Source organism: Eutrigla gurnardus (genome assembly GCF_963514095.1).
Source record: "Eutrigla gurnardus genome assembly, chromosome: 3".
In the NCBI taxonomy this organism is placed as follows: domain Eukaryota; kingdom Metazoa; phylum Chordata; class Actinopteri; order Perciformes; family Triglidae; genus Eutrigla; species Eutrigla gurnardus.
Window position 1 is genome coordinate 13,084,268 of NC_139917.1, and position 16,975 is coordinate 13,101,242.

At 43.3% G+C, this 16,975-nt stretch overlaps 1 protein-coding gene and 1 long non-coding RNA gene across 2 annotated transcripts; both read left to right on the top strand.

Moving 5' to 3' along the window:
• Positions 1-4,066: 4,066 nt before the first annotated feature.
• Positions 4,067-5,321, top strand: LOC311010620. The gene is made up of 3 exons (XR_014596812.1): positions 4,067-4,205; positions 4,950-5,079; positions 5,186-5,321. It is a non-coding gene; the product is annotated as an uncharacterized lncRNA (long non-coding RNA).
• Positions 5,322-5,373: 52 nt separating this feature from the next.
• On the top strand, positions 5,374-13,263 carry LOC311010893 (thrombospondin type-1 domain-containing protein 4-like; the record flags this gene model as incomplete). The annotated part of the gene is made up of 10 exons (XM_084005536.1): positions 5,374-5,412; positions 5,482-5,590; positions 7,272-7,454; positions 8,255-8,384; positions 9,038-9,260; positions 9,950-10,123; positions 10,212-10,385; positions 10,471-10,650; positions 11,765-11,909; positions 12,320-13,263. The coding sequence occupies 10 exons, from the start codon at positions 5,374-5,376 to the stop codon at positions 12,472-12,474; spliced, it is 1,512 nt and encodes a 503-aa protein (XP_083861662.1). The 3' UTR covers positions 12,475-13,263.
• Between the last annotated feature and the right edge of the window lie 3,712 nt (positions 13,264-16,975).

The window sequence follows — 16,975 nt, forward strand, 5'->3', positions numbered from 1 at the left end:
TAATTTGGCACTCATCTGCTCACATTTACATTCAGGCTGTATAAATACCCATTGTGCACCTCCTCAGTTTGACTGAGGCACTTAAAGTTTGAGTAGGTCATTTAGAAAAACCACAGAAACTTTGACTTTGAACGCATCGCAGAACCGAAAAAAGTCCCGTCCCCTTCGTTCAGACCTCTGTTCAAAGCCGCTCCCCCAGAACCTGCAAGCAGGTGGAAGCATTGACAGTCCAATTATTTTCTCAGGCCCAACTTTTTTTGATTGGACGGGTTAAAAAAAAAAAAATTAAATGTATTCATGCTATCGGCATGTTACAAGGATTTCAAGTAATATAACATAATGTGTTTCTGAATAGAAGAACCTACTCAACCTTTAAGAATGCAATGGCAAACAGAGCAAATTATTCCAAAGGCAGTGGTTAGCTGTGAAATGACCTGCAGACATAAATTATGGATTCACGGACAGGTACATGCAACCCATGCATTGCAACCGTTCTGTGTGGAATGTGGCTGCAGTAGCTGACCAGAGAGATGTATTTATGGTGTCAGAAGGTGTGAGCACCTTCACCTGCACAACTCCTCCAGTCTGTAATTAGTAAAAGGGGAGAGGTGAGGTCAGAGACCACTGGATGTATTTTAACAGACCCCTGTTAGACATCTGTAATGACTGTATACAACCACTCTCACTGTTTTCTTGTTGGGCCCTAAATGCCACAGTAACAATTTTCTCTCTCGGTCACTGTCCTACATCAAATGCATTGGAAAGGGACAACTTACTGCACCTGTTCTTGTCTATTAGTCACAGGTTGGGTCTAAACTGAAGGGCTGCACGTCAGAAGAAAGGCATGATGCTTCTTAGGTCACGCAACAGGCCGCCCCATCATGCATTAGCCTGTGAACTGTAAGAAAAACATCTTAACCCAGTACAAATATTACATCCTGACACTTAGCCAACACTGACAGACAGCTGCAGAGGAATTTCAGTGATTGATTGGTGGTCGTCCTGTGTTTCTCATGGTTGTTAGGGAAGGAGTTGGTCGTTAGGGAAGTAACCGATAGTTAGGGGGCATCCAGGTGTCAGTGGGATGACAGAACCCCTCATTTGGTTTCTGGGGCAGCTGTCCAGGACGGGACAGAGGGACATCAAACGACCCACAGCTGGAGGAAAAGAGAGGGGAAGACGAGTGTGAGGAGAGGAGAAAATGGAAATGAGAAGGGAGAGCAGAGGAAGATGAGGGGAAAGGGGGTGGGGGTGTGGGAGAAGAGTCTAATCTATCAGTAAGGCCTCTATTATTCCCAAATCTGCATGATCTCACAATTTTATTACACATTTAAACCTATTTTCAATATACTGTAGCACAATTTAAACCCGTGGGTGTTCCCCCCTCTGGGTCCTTTTATAAGATGCAACTCAGGAGAAACCCTTTTTATTTCTTTCATGAATATAAAAAAAGGGATGTAATGCTTTTGAGGGCAAGTTCTGTTACAGTCAATGGTTTTAACAGACAGCACAGGCCTTCCACGGCCGTGGCCAGCCTCTGTGGGAGCCTTTGCCAGCTAAGTTTCACATATACAACTCTAGTACTGAATCATAGCAGATTCAATGTCTTAACTAAATCCCGATGTAATCTCCCCATAGCTGCAATAGAGGATAACTAGATCACCATTACAGATTACTGTAATAACCTGTATGCATGTACGACTTGTACATGTCATTATCTGTGTTAAAGAGCTACTGTGTCTCTCAGGGATCACAGTGTGTGTGTGTGTGTGTGTGTGTGTGTGTGTGTGTGTGTGTGTGTGTGTGTGTGTGATCAGACATGGCCTGTCACAGTGGAAAATAGATCGTAGCCTGAACATCGTCCGTGTTGGATAGAATTCCCTGACTGACTTTTGTGCCAGAGAGGGGGAGCTAGTAAAAAATAAAAGCATGTGGCTTGTTTTATGTGTGTGTAGGTTTATGCTATAATGCTAATGGCTTTTGTCTTTCCGTTTCCTAAAACTATAACACAGAGAGCCCAACTTGGTCTCACTCCCAACTCCAACTGACGGTGGATGAGTGTCTGATTCTGATGCACCATGCTTTCAACTAAGTCCACCCGCGTCAGAACAACTGATGATATAAAGAGTGAGATAGTCCACGCAGGGCAGATGCAAGAGGAGGTGGATGGGTCCGACAAACACAGGACTTTCATGCAGGAGATCTCATGTGCAAAAAGCGAGTCATTAGACGCGATTCGTTAACGCTGTTCGTCACGTGAGACGTTAGTGAGGCAAGTCAACGTTTTTGCTAAACCTAACTAAGTGGCTACCGGTATGTTGCATAAACCCAAGTGGCTATGATGCAACCAAAGTGACACGCCGTTACCTAGGGTTACCTAGAGTGTCACAGTTTGAAGCTTACGCTATGTTCCAAGGGTGGCCAGCTACATTGTTGAAGTGTTGTTAAAGCTCGTTGACGTAGCTATGTTGTCAAAGATCACTGGGAGCTGGCTAACAGCGTCCGTAGATGGAACAGAACAGCATGAAACAAAAACATAAAATTGGTTGAGGTTCACCGCGTCATTGGACGAACTCATTGGCATCAGTTTGTAACTTCAGGTCCATTGAAAATGACTTGTAGAACGTTGCCGTCGGTATTTGACGAGTTGGGCATGAGAATGTGTTGGAGAGACAGACGCATTAAGACGGCTGAAAGGATACACTGGCGTCCTCTCTCTCCTGTTTCCATAGTCCTCCTGAGGCTTCGCACGGCGTTGCAGGATCTGCTTGTCTTTCTCACTCACGCTGCTTCCACGGTGACCTGATTGATTCACCACGTATTACGTACATCATAGTGCTTTATGCACACATATGTGCCTCATATATCTTTGCAGGGAACACACAAACATGTGCAACTTCGCAAGCACACACACACACGATCGGAAAGAAACCGAGGTTCGTAGAAAAATTGTGAAATTCTCAGCCCAGGCAATTTCACACCCATGTTGTGAACAGCTGTGGTGTTGATCAGCTGGCAACCTACGGGAAAGGGCTTTTTTAGATCTGAGATGTCATGTTTCAGCTACTTCACATGTCACATCTCGAAAAACAACGAACACATTATCTCTGCTCCATCCATCTAAACTTCTACACTGCAACATTCAGTCATGGTTGACATTTAAAGCAGCTTCTGATATTTTCACCTCTCATCTCCCGACATAAAAGAGTGGAAAGTTAAAGAGCCAGGCAAGCTACGCTACATCGTGTGTTTACAGGGCTAAAACAGTCCTCTGCCCAGAACTGAAAAAATTCAGCCAGGGGAATATATTGCACCCATATGTGTTTGAACTCCTCCAAACCATTTATGTCCATGCAAATATTACCATAACCTCTCTAGATGAAGACTTTGGGAGCATGTCAGTGTGAGGGTTTGATTCCTGGCCAGCGGGTTTACAGTAATATCTAAATCGATCTGATTGTTCCCCGACATATGGAGCATAAAGTCAGTTTAAAACTATCCTTTGGGTGTGAATCACTAAGGGATATCGAATCATTATAGAGCACCACTGCATTGTTCATTTTCTCTTTTCATTACACACACACACACACACACACACACACACACACACACACACACACACAGAGAAAGTGTTAAGTTGTGAACATATTTAACATATTATCCCCAATCAAGAAATCTAGAGTGATGTGTGTCCTCACAATCCTGCATGATGATTCACAGGGAGACATATTGTCTTTGGGATAAGCTTCACGATACACGACGGGAGCCTGTCATCGCGCCACCAAACACACATCGTGGGCTGTCACAACATTCACACTGAGGTGTGAATGGGTGTGACTTCCAACTTGCATCAACTTTTTTTTATAAAAATGTGCCTGAAATTTCAAAACACATTCTCTCAGCATTTCTCCTGACTTCCCTCCCAAACTGTGCCTTTTCTCCCCTCCCATCCCTCAAGCCAACCCGGCCTCACAAACACACACACACACACACACACACACACCCCTGTTAAACAAGTGTGTGTATATGTGTGTGTGTGGGTGAGCGTCCTCCCCCTCCTCAGTCTCTCCATGGCTGGATTGTGGCAGCAGCTTAGCTCCCTGCGGCAGGGTCGAGCTCTGGCTCTCCTCTACCTCATCGCTCTTCTCTACCCACCTTTGGGTGCTCTTCCCTGGGATACCAAAGCCAGCCCGTCCCTCCTGGAGGTAAGACATCCACGTGGTCATGGAAAATGTAAATGTCTTCATATATGGCAACGTGTATTTTTCAAGTTGCAATGTAATCATTTATGCCATCTTTTTAAGACTTGTGTTTATCTGAATAATATGCAGCATCTGCAACCCAGCAGTTATACTCTATATTCTAATTTATGAAATACATATGAATCTAATACCTGATCAACACTTGCTTACTGGAGTTTGTTGATGTTTAGGCAGTGCAGAATAACTGCATTACAGATGATTTTGTCTTCATCTCTCAGACTAATCACTATCAGATCAAGCTGAATCAGGCTTTGAACAAAGTATCAAAAAGGACGAACCGGAGGGGCCGTTAAGATAGACAAAACAGGAAAAGAACAGGAAAAAAGTTCAACTCGAAAGTTGCAAAATAGGGATTTGTGCAGAGGAGGAGTGGAGAGGAAGACCAGAAAGGTTCCCCAACTCAAACCAACTGTTGGACTGGACTGAGTGAGCTGTGGGATTTCCAACAAGAGAGAGGGAGAGAGTTGGAGAGCAGGATGGACGAGTGCAAACGAGAGAAAAAGAGCGGCAATGTGATCCAGCGGAATTTATGATTACACTGTCGAGACGCATGCCAGTGATGGTGAAACCATGGTACACAGGGAGTACAGTACATGAGCGGGCACATACAGTGTTTGAACCTGCGGCTTTGTCATGCGTAAAGATGTGTGTGTGTGTGTGTGTGTGTGTGTGTGTGTGTGTTGGCAGGGGTTTCGGGTGGTGAAGGGGAATTTCTCAAGGACTTTCCTCCATGTTCGCTACCATAAGATTGCAGAGATTCCTGCAGGAGCACGCAACATCAGCATACGGGAGACAGTGAAGAGTCGAAACTACCTGGGTACACACACACACACACACACACACACACACACCTAACACAGACATATTTATACCATGACAAACACTACAGTGATGGATGAACATGTGTTTGTTTTTTCCTGCAGCTCTTCAGACCCAAAGTGGTGTCGCCATCATTAATGGCAACTGGGTGATTGACAGGCCGGGGGTTTTCACTGCTGTGGGAACACAGCTGACGTACAAGCGGCCCAATGAAATCCGCTCTCGCAAAGGAGAGTCCATCAGTGCGCCTGGGCCGCTGAGCGAGGACCTGCATGTTTATGTGAGACAGAGAATGGCAGCAGCCACTTCAAATGCACAAACAATACCTCTTGTACTACAATGCTATACATTATCCCATTACATTACACAATATCCCCCTTATCTCCCTCTTTTCCCACAGTTGATCTACCAGCAACCCGGTCCCAGTGTATTCTATGAATATGCTGTACCTCTGCAAAACGCACACCCCACTCCTGAGCCGGATCCACCTTCTGATGTCCTGCCCCTGGGTGAGTGCACACACCACCAGGCACAAACACACACTTAAAACCATGACCACAGTGCCATTTACTCTATACCGGTTTTCCCTCAGGGAGCGTAACACATTACAGATGCATCTGTTATGTGTCTGCATGTACAGCACAGTGTGTGTGTGTGTGTGTGTGTGTGTGTGTGTGTGTGTGACCGCCCGTCCAGTTCAGATTTCATGGTAACGCCAACGCTGTATCATTTTCAGCGAAATTGTCCTTTTGAAAATTTGATTAAGGTTTTGATAACATGTGATATAGGCAGGCATCCAAGCTCTGCTCTGGCAAAGAGCTCTTTACTGCACACTGAGACAAGAATCGGTCACTTGGGCCAGATTTCATTTCATTACCTCATATTTAGCCTTCATTAAATAGAAAGGTTTTTAAAATTGCTTCATTTGTGTCTGTTGATGCTGAAATATATTGATTTAATAACAAGAGATCCCAAAGGAAAACACATGCTCTTGAAAGCCCTGCACATCACCGCAGGTGTTTTGAACTATTGTTGCTGATCGGATGTCTGCTCAGGCTGAAGGTGGGCGGAGCTAAGATGGGAATTACAAGAGGCCACCAAACTCCATGACTTTGTCCAAATTTACTCCCCACAGTATCTATCGTATCGTGCCCTATATTTCATTATCCATCCCATCCATCCATCCATCCATTGTCTACCGCTTATCCTGTATTCAGGGTCGCGGGTATATTTCATTATGATAACAAGAATGATTGAGGTGTAATTTGTTCAAACCAAAAATGAGTGATGAACTATAGATGCACTGGGTCTATATTTAATGTTATGCTTCATTCCACCCTATGACATCACGTATATATCCAACATTTGAAATCCAGACGGATCACAACACATTATTAAACATTCAGAGTGACTGTAGTAGGCAGGTTGGAGGGGAGGTGACGGGTGTAACAAACACAGGACTTTCATCCAGTTAACCGCTGTTCGTGTGCCGTGCAACACTAAAAATAAATACAGACAGTTTGTCGCATCTGTCATTGATGCAACTAATTGTCAACAAGTTGCTAGACAAACTAACGTCAATCGCATTCTTTTTCTAAACCAGAGAAAGTGGTTTTGTTGGCTTAACCTAACTTTCTGTGAAAAGTTTATTTTTTATTATTTCATAACGCTAACACTTATGACCACTTAAAGATTGAGTAGGTCATTTTGAAAAACCACAGAGATTTTGACTTTGAACGCATCGCTGAAAAGTATAAAAGTCCCACCCCCTTCGTTCTGACCTCTGTTCAAAGCCGCTCCCCCAGAAACGAAACGAGTGCTCGAGATCAGCAGAGTGCACAATCAGGAAGTAAGCTTTGACAGACAGGCAGGTCATCCAATTATTTCCTCAGGCCCAACTATTTTGATTGGACGGGGTTTTGAAAGTCCTGCCACGGCCACAGATTTGAATTTTTTTGTGTCAGAGCATTTCATATATTCATTGCTATATCGGTATGTTACGTGGTTTTCAAGCAATATAACAGAAAATGTTTCCGAATAGAATCGCCTACTCAACCTTTAAAATACACTATGCATGTGACGAGTGGAAACTAACACGCCATCCCCGCCACCTCAAAAGCTGACACTGGGTAACGTGAGTATTTCACGCGTTGTGAGAATGTGCTGCCTTACAACCTTCACTCTTCTCAGTAGAGACAACAGGCCCAGCCCGCGGAGGTGAGAAGGACGACCAAGATGACAACACCAACAACGACATCATCAAAGAGAAACCCGACCCTGACCACCCTGACCCCAGCGTGAACTCTGACCCTCAGCCCACCTACACCTGGACAAAGAGTGGGCACACGGAGTGCAGCGCGTCCTGTGGCACTGGTGAGAAAACACATAGAATTCAAAGCAACACATTGTATCAATGCTTTTCTTTTTGTAGCACTTTTTTTAGCTGTTCTAAATCATTATTTAATGTGCACGCAGCTTTACTTTAAAGACGCCATATCATCCTCATTTTCAGGTTCATACTTGCTATTCTAAAATGGTCACATGCTTTAATGTAAAACAAAGAACACATGTTTTTTTTACTGTCTGTCTGAATATACCTGTATATATATACACACTCAGTTAGTTTAGTGCCTGTCTCTTTAAACCCCCTCCCTCAAAAGCCCAGTCTGCTCTGATTGATTCGATACAAATATGGCCCACTTGTATAAAGTTCTCAAGCTAAGCTAATATTCTAATGAACCTGTATGTAACATTGGAAGATGAAATCTGTGTGGTTTGTTAAATCACATGTCTTCTGATCTAGGTGGCCCACAAAAAAACGTCCTGGGTTGTCTTCCTTCACAATGTACAGATTGGTAGACCCTCTGGATATGGTACAAGCACTGAAATGGGAGTTTATATGTCCCCTTTAAACTGTTGTTCTACAGCAAAGAAATACATATAAATGATCAGCAGATGATTACAAAAACAAATGTCACAAATGTGACACATAAATGTAACAGAAAGCTTTGGCTATTACTGAAACAGTAGCTGTAGCACACCCAAAGGGCTGAGATAATACATCATTGCTATGGATGAAAGCAATCTCTGTCAAAATGTGTAGTTATTTTTGTACACAAACACACATTCACTTGCTTAGTCGTTGTGTGTGTGTGTGTGTGTGTGTGTGTCAGGCAGACGTCAGGTACTCTGGGAGTGTGTTGAGAAAGATTCCCAGGCGACTGTTCCTGCTGATCACTGTGACCGTGGACTTGAACCAGCAAACCAGGAGGAAGACTGCAACACCCAGTCCTGTCCCGCATAGTGAGTAACACACACACACACACACACCTGATGCATACAATAATGACATGCAGAGAATAGGACATGGTATGGTATTGGTTCCACATGGTGCTGCGACTCTCAGGGTGAAGTCTTCATCACTCACACACGTTCATGCCACAAGTCGGTCACCCGTCAAAGTCGATCCCTCTGACTCCCTTTCTTGTGGCTTTGGTTTGCATGTCTTGTGGGAAATACCACAAAGTCGTACCGTCGCCAAGATGCAGCTGGGTGTTGGTGGATTAACTGTACGTTTGGTTGCAGGCCTGTCAGATATTTCGCCCACAGTGTCAATGATCTACGATAGCCATCAGTCTGATATATATGTTTCTACTGGGAACCCGGCAGAAATAATAGAACGCAGAGCAACATCTGAAGTTGTGCAGCACAAATTGGCTTATTCTGGTTGTGCAGTTTATGATCTGCTTTTGGAGGAAGCTGCAGGCTTTTTAACGGCCCACACCACACACAATAGCTGTGGTCAGAATGAGGACACAGAGCTTGGACAAACTCTGCTTGAAGAAAGGTCATTGCAAAGCTAATGTCTAAATCTGCAACCACATCTTTTGTGATGGACGGCGAGCTGCTCTTTGCTTCCTCTCACTCTTTCTTTGTTCTCTGTGATTGGCCGACAGCTGGGATGTGGGGGAGTGGTCGGAGTGCAGCAGGAAGTGTGGACCGGGCACTCAGCACCGCCAGGTCATCTGCCGCCAGGTCACTCACGTTCACAACAATGGGACGGAGACCTCGGTTACTGTGGCCCAAGAGCTGTGTGGGTCGTCTGATCGGCCGGTGACCAGATCTACGTGTCAGCTGAAGATCTGCAGCCAGTGGGAGATACGATCTGAGTGGAGCCCAGTGAGAACGCACTAACACACCTCAGTACTGCTAGTACACAACTCTACTGCTTCACATGTTCTGGTGGGGGAAGTCTTCAGATCTGTGAATAAAGTAAACACAGCAATACCACAAAGTAATAATACTAATATACGCTGAAGTCTTGTATTCTTGATTTCACCAGGCGGCAACCTCTGATTCTGAAAAGTGAAGCCAACGCTGAAGTGCCTTAAACTTGTAGAGAGAAAATGACCCTACTTCTTTCTTGATTTATTATCTCAGTAAACATTGTAAACATGAGTTTATGCTCTCGACTGCTGGTTTTATGTTTTCTTCAATCCAGCATGATGTTCATTTAGTAAACTGTGGTCCATTTAGAGTCAGATAGACCATAAAACAGAGGAGGCTTTAGGGCGGGGCTACTTTGTGATTGACAGGTCGCTACCACAGCAATAATTACGAGGAAAATCTTTCCCTTTTTATTTCCAGACATTTAATTAAGTTCCACACTGACTCTCTGGTCATTGCTTATTTACCCTTTTTGAGCAATATGAAAGTTATTCATTTCAGTACTAAAGGGGTACTTTAACAGGTATTCTGAAAGAGACACACACGCACAATTTAGCCTCTGAAATAATGCAACCATTCATACCGAAGCTAAATTGAAGCACATTTATACATTTACCCCTCTCCCACCTTCTGTCCCTCAGTGTTCGGTGCCGTGTGGGGTGGGCCAGCGCAGCAGGGAGGTGGTGTGTGTGAGCAACCAGGGTGATGTGGAGGAGGACGAGGAGTGCAACATGAACCTGAAGCCAGACACACTGCAGAACTGTGACATGGGAGCCTGTGCACGCAGCTGGTTCTCCTCCCTCTGGAGCCAACGGGTAACACAGAAACTGTTACGACACAATGAGGGCGTGGAATCGTGTTAGCGGCGGCGTTGATTAAGAGTGCATGTGTGATGCTCCTCAGTGCTCTGCTGAATGTGGTCGAGGCAATCGAACCCGGATGGCCCTGTGCCTGATGGATCACGTGAGTGAACTCCCATTGGACAGCTGCGAAGGGGAACGCCCACCAGAAGTGACATCGTGTGACGCGAGCCCCTGCCAGAACCGACTGGAGTGGTACACCGGACCCTGGGGTCAGGTAGGTGACACGCACACATGGACACGTGCACGCTATGCAGACGTCATCCATTTGAAGGTTCACGTCACACGTGTGCTTGTTTAAGTGCTCTGCAGAGTGCGGGAATGGCACACAGACCCGGAGTGCGGCTTGTATTCTCAACGACGGTGGTCGCATGGAGGTCGTGGACCAGTTTAAATGTTCCAGTCTCTCTCAGCCAATCACAGCTCAGCCCTGCAGACTGAAGCCATGCGGTGTCCAGTGGTACGTCACAGAGTGGAGTGCGGTAAGTGTCTCAAAGTCGTTCCTTCCACCATGCAGCCATTGACCGCTCAATATCTGAGAAATCACTGTGTTAAAGTGTCAATCTGCATCTGCTGAAAATAGTAGAAATGGGTTGAATTGGGATTAGTTTGTCAAATAATGATCAAATGTTCTGGATACTGATCTTATAATATGTAGTTACGTTGCTGGTTCTGTTTATCAGAAGAAAAACAACTTCTTTTCTGATTGATTTTACGGCAGTTACATCCTAAAGAACATCAACACCTCACAAACCTTTGGGAAGGTGCTGGGTTTTGAATAAATGCTGCCCAAGGCACGCGTCATCTTGCTGTGGCCCACCTGCTCTCTGTGTGCCTGTGTCTCCGCTTGGTCACAGTCCGTTATAGATCCACACAGACACTGACAGGGGAAACACATACCCTGATGCACACCCTGCTTATTGGCTGGGGGTCCAAATTGATGCCCCGGAAGAGTCCCGAACACTGCAGAATAAGAAGGCCAGAGAAAATACGTCTACTTGGTCATATGTCATGATTGAAGGGCTTTATTTTCTGTCAGGCTATACATAGTTTTGTTTTGTTTTTGGAATATTTTATTTCTTTGTTAGAAAGTAGTTTTAATGGAAATCAGCAATGTCTGTAGATTATGAAGAGTAACCAGGACATCATTTCTGGAAAGACAATTTGCAGTATTTATAAATGCCATCTTGAATTGCTTTGAATAGCAGAAATTATATTTATCTCCATTTTATTGTTCGGAGTTGATGGATGTAGACGTCTGAAAATCTCAGCACACAAAAGGACAACCATTTGCATGGCCAGATCATCAGAGAGATCTGAAAACATGCAGGGTCGCCCATAAAGTTGAAATTATTTGCTTTTATAGCGGCAAACAAATGCATGAATTCATTTCACCTGGGTGATCGGGACACATCATGTAATCATTGCACCTGGTCAAAAGTGATTACTGATGCATTTAAATAGGAATAAACCGAGGATTCTGTCTGAATACAAAATATTCCAACATTATGGGCAACAGTTCGTTAGTGTTTTGTTGTAATTTGGGTTAATTGATCCTTTAAAGATGACTCTCTCTCTCTCTTGCTATCACCTCAGTGTTCACGCTCCTGCAACGGGGGCTACCGTGTGCGTGAGGTGCGTTGTCTTGCCGACAACATTTCCCCTAGCGAGCGCTGTGACCCCAGTTTGACCCCAGACAGCCGAGAAGAATGCAACAAACAACCTTGTGTCGCTGAAATAAGTAAGTCTGCCGAGCCAAGCGTGTCCACTACTGGGTCACGCAGGTCAAGCAAGAGGACCTGTTGGTAGTGAGGTTTCTCTGTGATGCTGTGTCACCGTTGATAATGTCATCTTGGGCCTCCTGGCTCAACAGGGAGAATGGAAGGGTTGTAAGGAAACATTCTTTACCTTTTCTTTTTTTGATGACTCATTTATGAAGGCACCTGCCTGCTATAATGTGTATGTTTGCCAAAACCAATCGCAAGTGACTTATTATTGACATAAGCAACAACATTTTATGTTCACAATGCTTTAAGACTTGTGAAAATGAAGCATGAAAAGCTTGTAATTAAGAAGGCTTCCACTGGCCTGCCCCACTCTTAAAGCCATATTCCTTCAGTTTGTCCAACCTGTTCCTCTTTTCCCTCACAGATCCACTGTGCAGCGACCAGTATCACAACTGCATGGTGGTGGTTCAAGCCCGACTCTGTGTTTACCCGTACTACAGAAGCGTCTGCTGTGCCTCCTGCTCCCACGCCCAGAAAACAAACCCCAACTCAGTTCAAAAGAACCACATCCGCAGGTGATGCTGCCGAGGTAACCACTCAACTCACCTCCACGGAGCTCTGTTTGGGGAACGCTTCAGGAATGTCCACTATTCAGTATTCACTCAGTCAACCTGTAATCACCCGCTTTCTTGTATTCTGTGCACACGGCCTGAACACATGCAAACACATACAGGCCACTTTGATTTCACTATGTAGAGATTTAGAGTGTTTTTGTCAGGAAAAAAAAGAGAGGATGGAAAAATGCTTGTTTCCAGACTGCTGGACCTATTCTGTTTTCAAAAATCAAAAAAAATAATCAGATTTTTTTTAAATAAAGTGATTGTGAGTGTTTTTCATGGCGTTTTGAAGTGGGCAGCCAGCACAGCCAAAGAACTTACCACTGTGTGAGAGAGCGCACGCCACAGCGAGTTTGATGGCGTGGAAAGTAAGGCGAGAAGTAGCCTGGAGCATGTGACGCCAACTCATTGGACTTTTAGTTCTCTTCTCTAGCTCCGTGGTGAATTACACATGCACATCCCTTCTGTTACTGCAGAGGTAGAAGATACACCCTTATTTAAATTGACACGATCTAAACTGTGTTATTGCAGCTCGACTAAAGTGAACTGACCTGTGGTATCTCAGCTATCTGGCAACATAATCACATGCATAGTCCAAATGTCACATACATAACAATTGGCTTTTAAAACCATTTATTTGCATATACATCTAGCTATTTGTACTCGGATGTAAAATGTGTTTCATTCTCAGCGTACCTTTAAACCGGACTGCACACATTTGGTGATTGTACTTGTGTATTTATTTTTTAAATAAAGGGTGTATAACTTCTGGTACTCAGCCTGTGTGTGTTGTATTGTTACAGATGGTATAGTCATTATTTAAGATGTTATTTAACTCCCCATAAGATGATTACATCACCAAAGAGGGGGAAAAAGTCAACATTTTATCAAAGTTTCTATAAGACCTGAAAAGCAAAATATCATGTTAGTAGGTAATTTGCACCCCTAAGTGTGCTGCTGGGGAATGAAGGTGGGGATGTACAGCTGTGCCAGGTGTGCTGGCAGGAATCTTGTGTGTTTAACACATTAAATGAGAGGGTCACAATTTTTCAAATCTGTCTTTAAGCAGCAGACATTTGGACTTGTCATCACAGGAAAACCAAAGGTGAAATTGACTGTAGCTACCATTACGGTTATTGGATACACCTGTGCTTTTCCTACTATCAAACATATCAAAAGGTCTATAGTAAACAGTGTTTGTCTGCTTCACTGTGAGGCAGTAATGTCAGCATGCCAGCTGCAGATGTCATTTCAGCTGCTCTTTGACTAAAAGAAGCTTTTAATTATTCTGAATACCAGGAATTTTGGCTGATGCATCTGCCATTTTCACTGTAAATTTAATTTTCTCCACCCCTCCACATAGTTAGAAAATGTTGGATGTGCATAGACAGGTGAAAACCTGCCACATGGAGCGAAACTGGGTTAGGTTTTGCCATCGTATCAAACACTAGTGAGAAACCTCAGATGTGTCTTTTAACCACAAATCAGGCCCATCTTGTCTCAAAAAGATGCAGAAAAACAAGTCCATGAATTTGTTACCTCGAGGCTGGATTATTGCAATTCTTTATTATCAGGCTGTTCTAATAAATCCTTTAAATCTCTCCAGCTGGTCCAGAACTCTGCAGCCCATCTGACTAAAACTAGAGAAAGGGATCACATGTCTCCTGTATTAGCTACTCTGCACTGACTTCCTGTAAAATCCAGAGTATCAGTTCAAATCTTCCTTCTCACCAACAAGGCTTTTAATGCTCAGGCACCATCATACAGTGGGGAAATAACCGTGGCTGTGCCCGTTACCATCGACTACTCCTGTTATTATTACTACTACTGTTAATATTGATACCGACAACGAATGTAGATGGAACCCAAGAACCCGCTCGAGATTTCTGCCTACCTTTCAAATGTGTTAAGGCAGTTTTTTTCACCACTGTGATGTAATGCTTGATCCTGGTGATGTTGGGACTCTGAAATGCATTAACTTTAAAAGTCATGACCTCGTTCAAGTCCTGCATGTGGAAACTGTCCTAATATACAGTTTGTTGCGAAATGCCAATATAAATCAAATTTAATTGAATCCGAATTGATGTCACTGACCGTGCAGACATGCAGAGCAGAAATGATGTAAGTGGACCATTAACCCAAACTTGAAAAGAATAAATGATGGTCTTGAGTTATTACATTCCCCAGTAAGAAACAGACATGAGATCAGTGACTTTGAATCTAACAAGTTCATCCAGGTGACCGTTTGTGCCAAAGTTTGAATTAATTCCCTCCAGATATTCCAGAGATATAACATGAGAAAGAATGAACGCATGAACACGTAAAGATAAGTGGAGGCAGCAACTTGGAATGGAAAGTGAAGATTTGCTTGGAAACCATGACGTACAGCTGCACATTAATGTATGCACCACACCATCCAGTGAAGAAGAGGTCACACTAGCTTTGTACTCATTCAAGATAGTAATACCTTTGCTTTAATGGGACAGCCGGGCTGACAGCATGTAAAAGGCCATAACTCAATCACGAGAACTTAAAGCACAGAAAGAAACATTAAATGAACACCAATGACAAATGCACATTGCATTCTCTGTTTCTCATACAACAAATTAAAAGTAGCATGGGGAGACCAAGACACTTTTACATACACACTCTCCCATTTTGTGTCTATACATAATCTTTAGTAATGTTCCCGAGGTGCTCCCGAGTCTCTGTGTCCGTGGATGCAAGGCTGCACTGGTAGGTCCATGCTAGTGGGCTGCTGAGGGCGTGTGGTGGGGTCAACTCTTCAGGGTGAGCCTGGGCCTTTGGCATTGAGGGATGCAGGGTCCACATTCACCAACAATATCCATGTCCGTCTTGCTCGGACAACATTACCCAAAACAAAAACAACATTCAAGGCTCGTTTTCCATGCTGATAAACCTTAAACCATTCTAAATATATTTATTTTTTACTCATAGACACCAAGCTGGGGTTTTGTGAACAGAAATGGCAGCCACTCGTCTTTTTTGCTATGTTTTTTTTTTTCTCTTGATAGCTCTCTTTTGCTTTGTCCTTGGCATTGGGTACCAGACAGACAGTACAACAAGTTAATGTAATTGTTACCGAGTTTAACAATAAGCTGTCTAAAAACACACTTCCTGACCTACACCCCCCCCCCCCCCCCCCACCCCTCCCAACTTCTTGTCCTACAATTGAACAATCACCATTTATACAAGTCAGTTCTGAAAATACAATGGCAAGTGACATTTTCCACCAAAATTTCATTGTGAAAAAACAAAAAATATATATTCACTCCCCATCTGATTTGTTCAGCTTATCAAATGCGATAACTTTGTTTTTCTTTGTAGCATCGTACCAACATTCACTGATTTCAATATTGTAGGTTTTACAAAGACATAAATATAGTAGGATAAAATACAGTAAAAAATACAAAATAAAGTTGATATAGTTTTTTTTTTTCTTAAATGATAATTTACCAGAGGCAAACCCAGAAACGGATCTTTGACACTAGGCAAAAAACACTAGAATTACCCCCTGAGGTCAAATGATAAAAGAATAGCCATGTCTCAAACCAGACCATAGTCCCACATAACGCACTACTTTCATGTTATTTATAGGTAGCACGCTACGTACAGGACGATAGGCAAAATGTGGGTGTCCTGTGTGACACATGGTCAACGTGTACTACTCAAGTGCACTCGTTTGGGTGTTATTACTATACTAGCGAGACATTGAGCTAAGGAGAACTTGAAGGCACAATTATCTGAGGCGGAACATGCCTCGAGAATCAAACGCAACAGTTGTGGTATCGAGGGAGTCAAGGGAAAAAGGGAAAGAACAAAAGAGGAAATTAAAGTTTACAGTTTCAGGTATGGTTTAGGTCTGAGAACGACGAGGCAGTGAATAAAGTTAAGGCCAAATTACTTCAAGATCGTCTAATCAGAACACTCCAACAGCAAAGATGATGTTAGACCTGGCAAATAACACGGATTTGCAATACGCCATCAGTTTTAATACCAGAACTCTCTTCTATATTTTGTCATAATCTGGCTCGCTACATAGATATTTCTCCTCACGGTTAAGTCAATTATATTAAACAAGGCTTTTTTTTTTGTTTTGTTTTTGCTCTTCTTTCAGAGGTTGTTATTATGCACAATAATGTATAACTGTATGTTACAAGAATATACATTAGCTTCAGTCTATAATATCTCAATAAGGAGTACATCCAAGCATTCAGGGTGAGGACTTTGGCTTTGAAAAGTTAGTCTACATATGCACAAATATGAAACACGCGTAGAAAATGCACCATAGAAAAAAAGGACATGGAAAACAAAGGGGAGAAAAGGAAATGGACTAAATGGCTCACACGTTGATCTACTGTCACTCACCACCATTTGCTCACGAACAACCATTTCCTCCCAAAAAAAAACCAATAACATAAAACAAAAAATGTTTTCAAGTT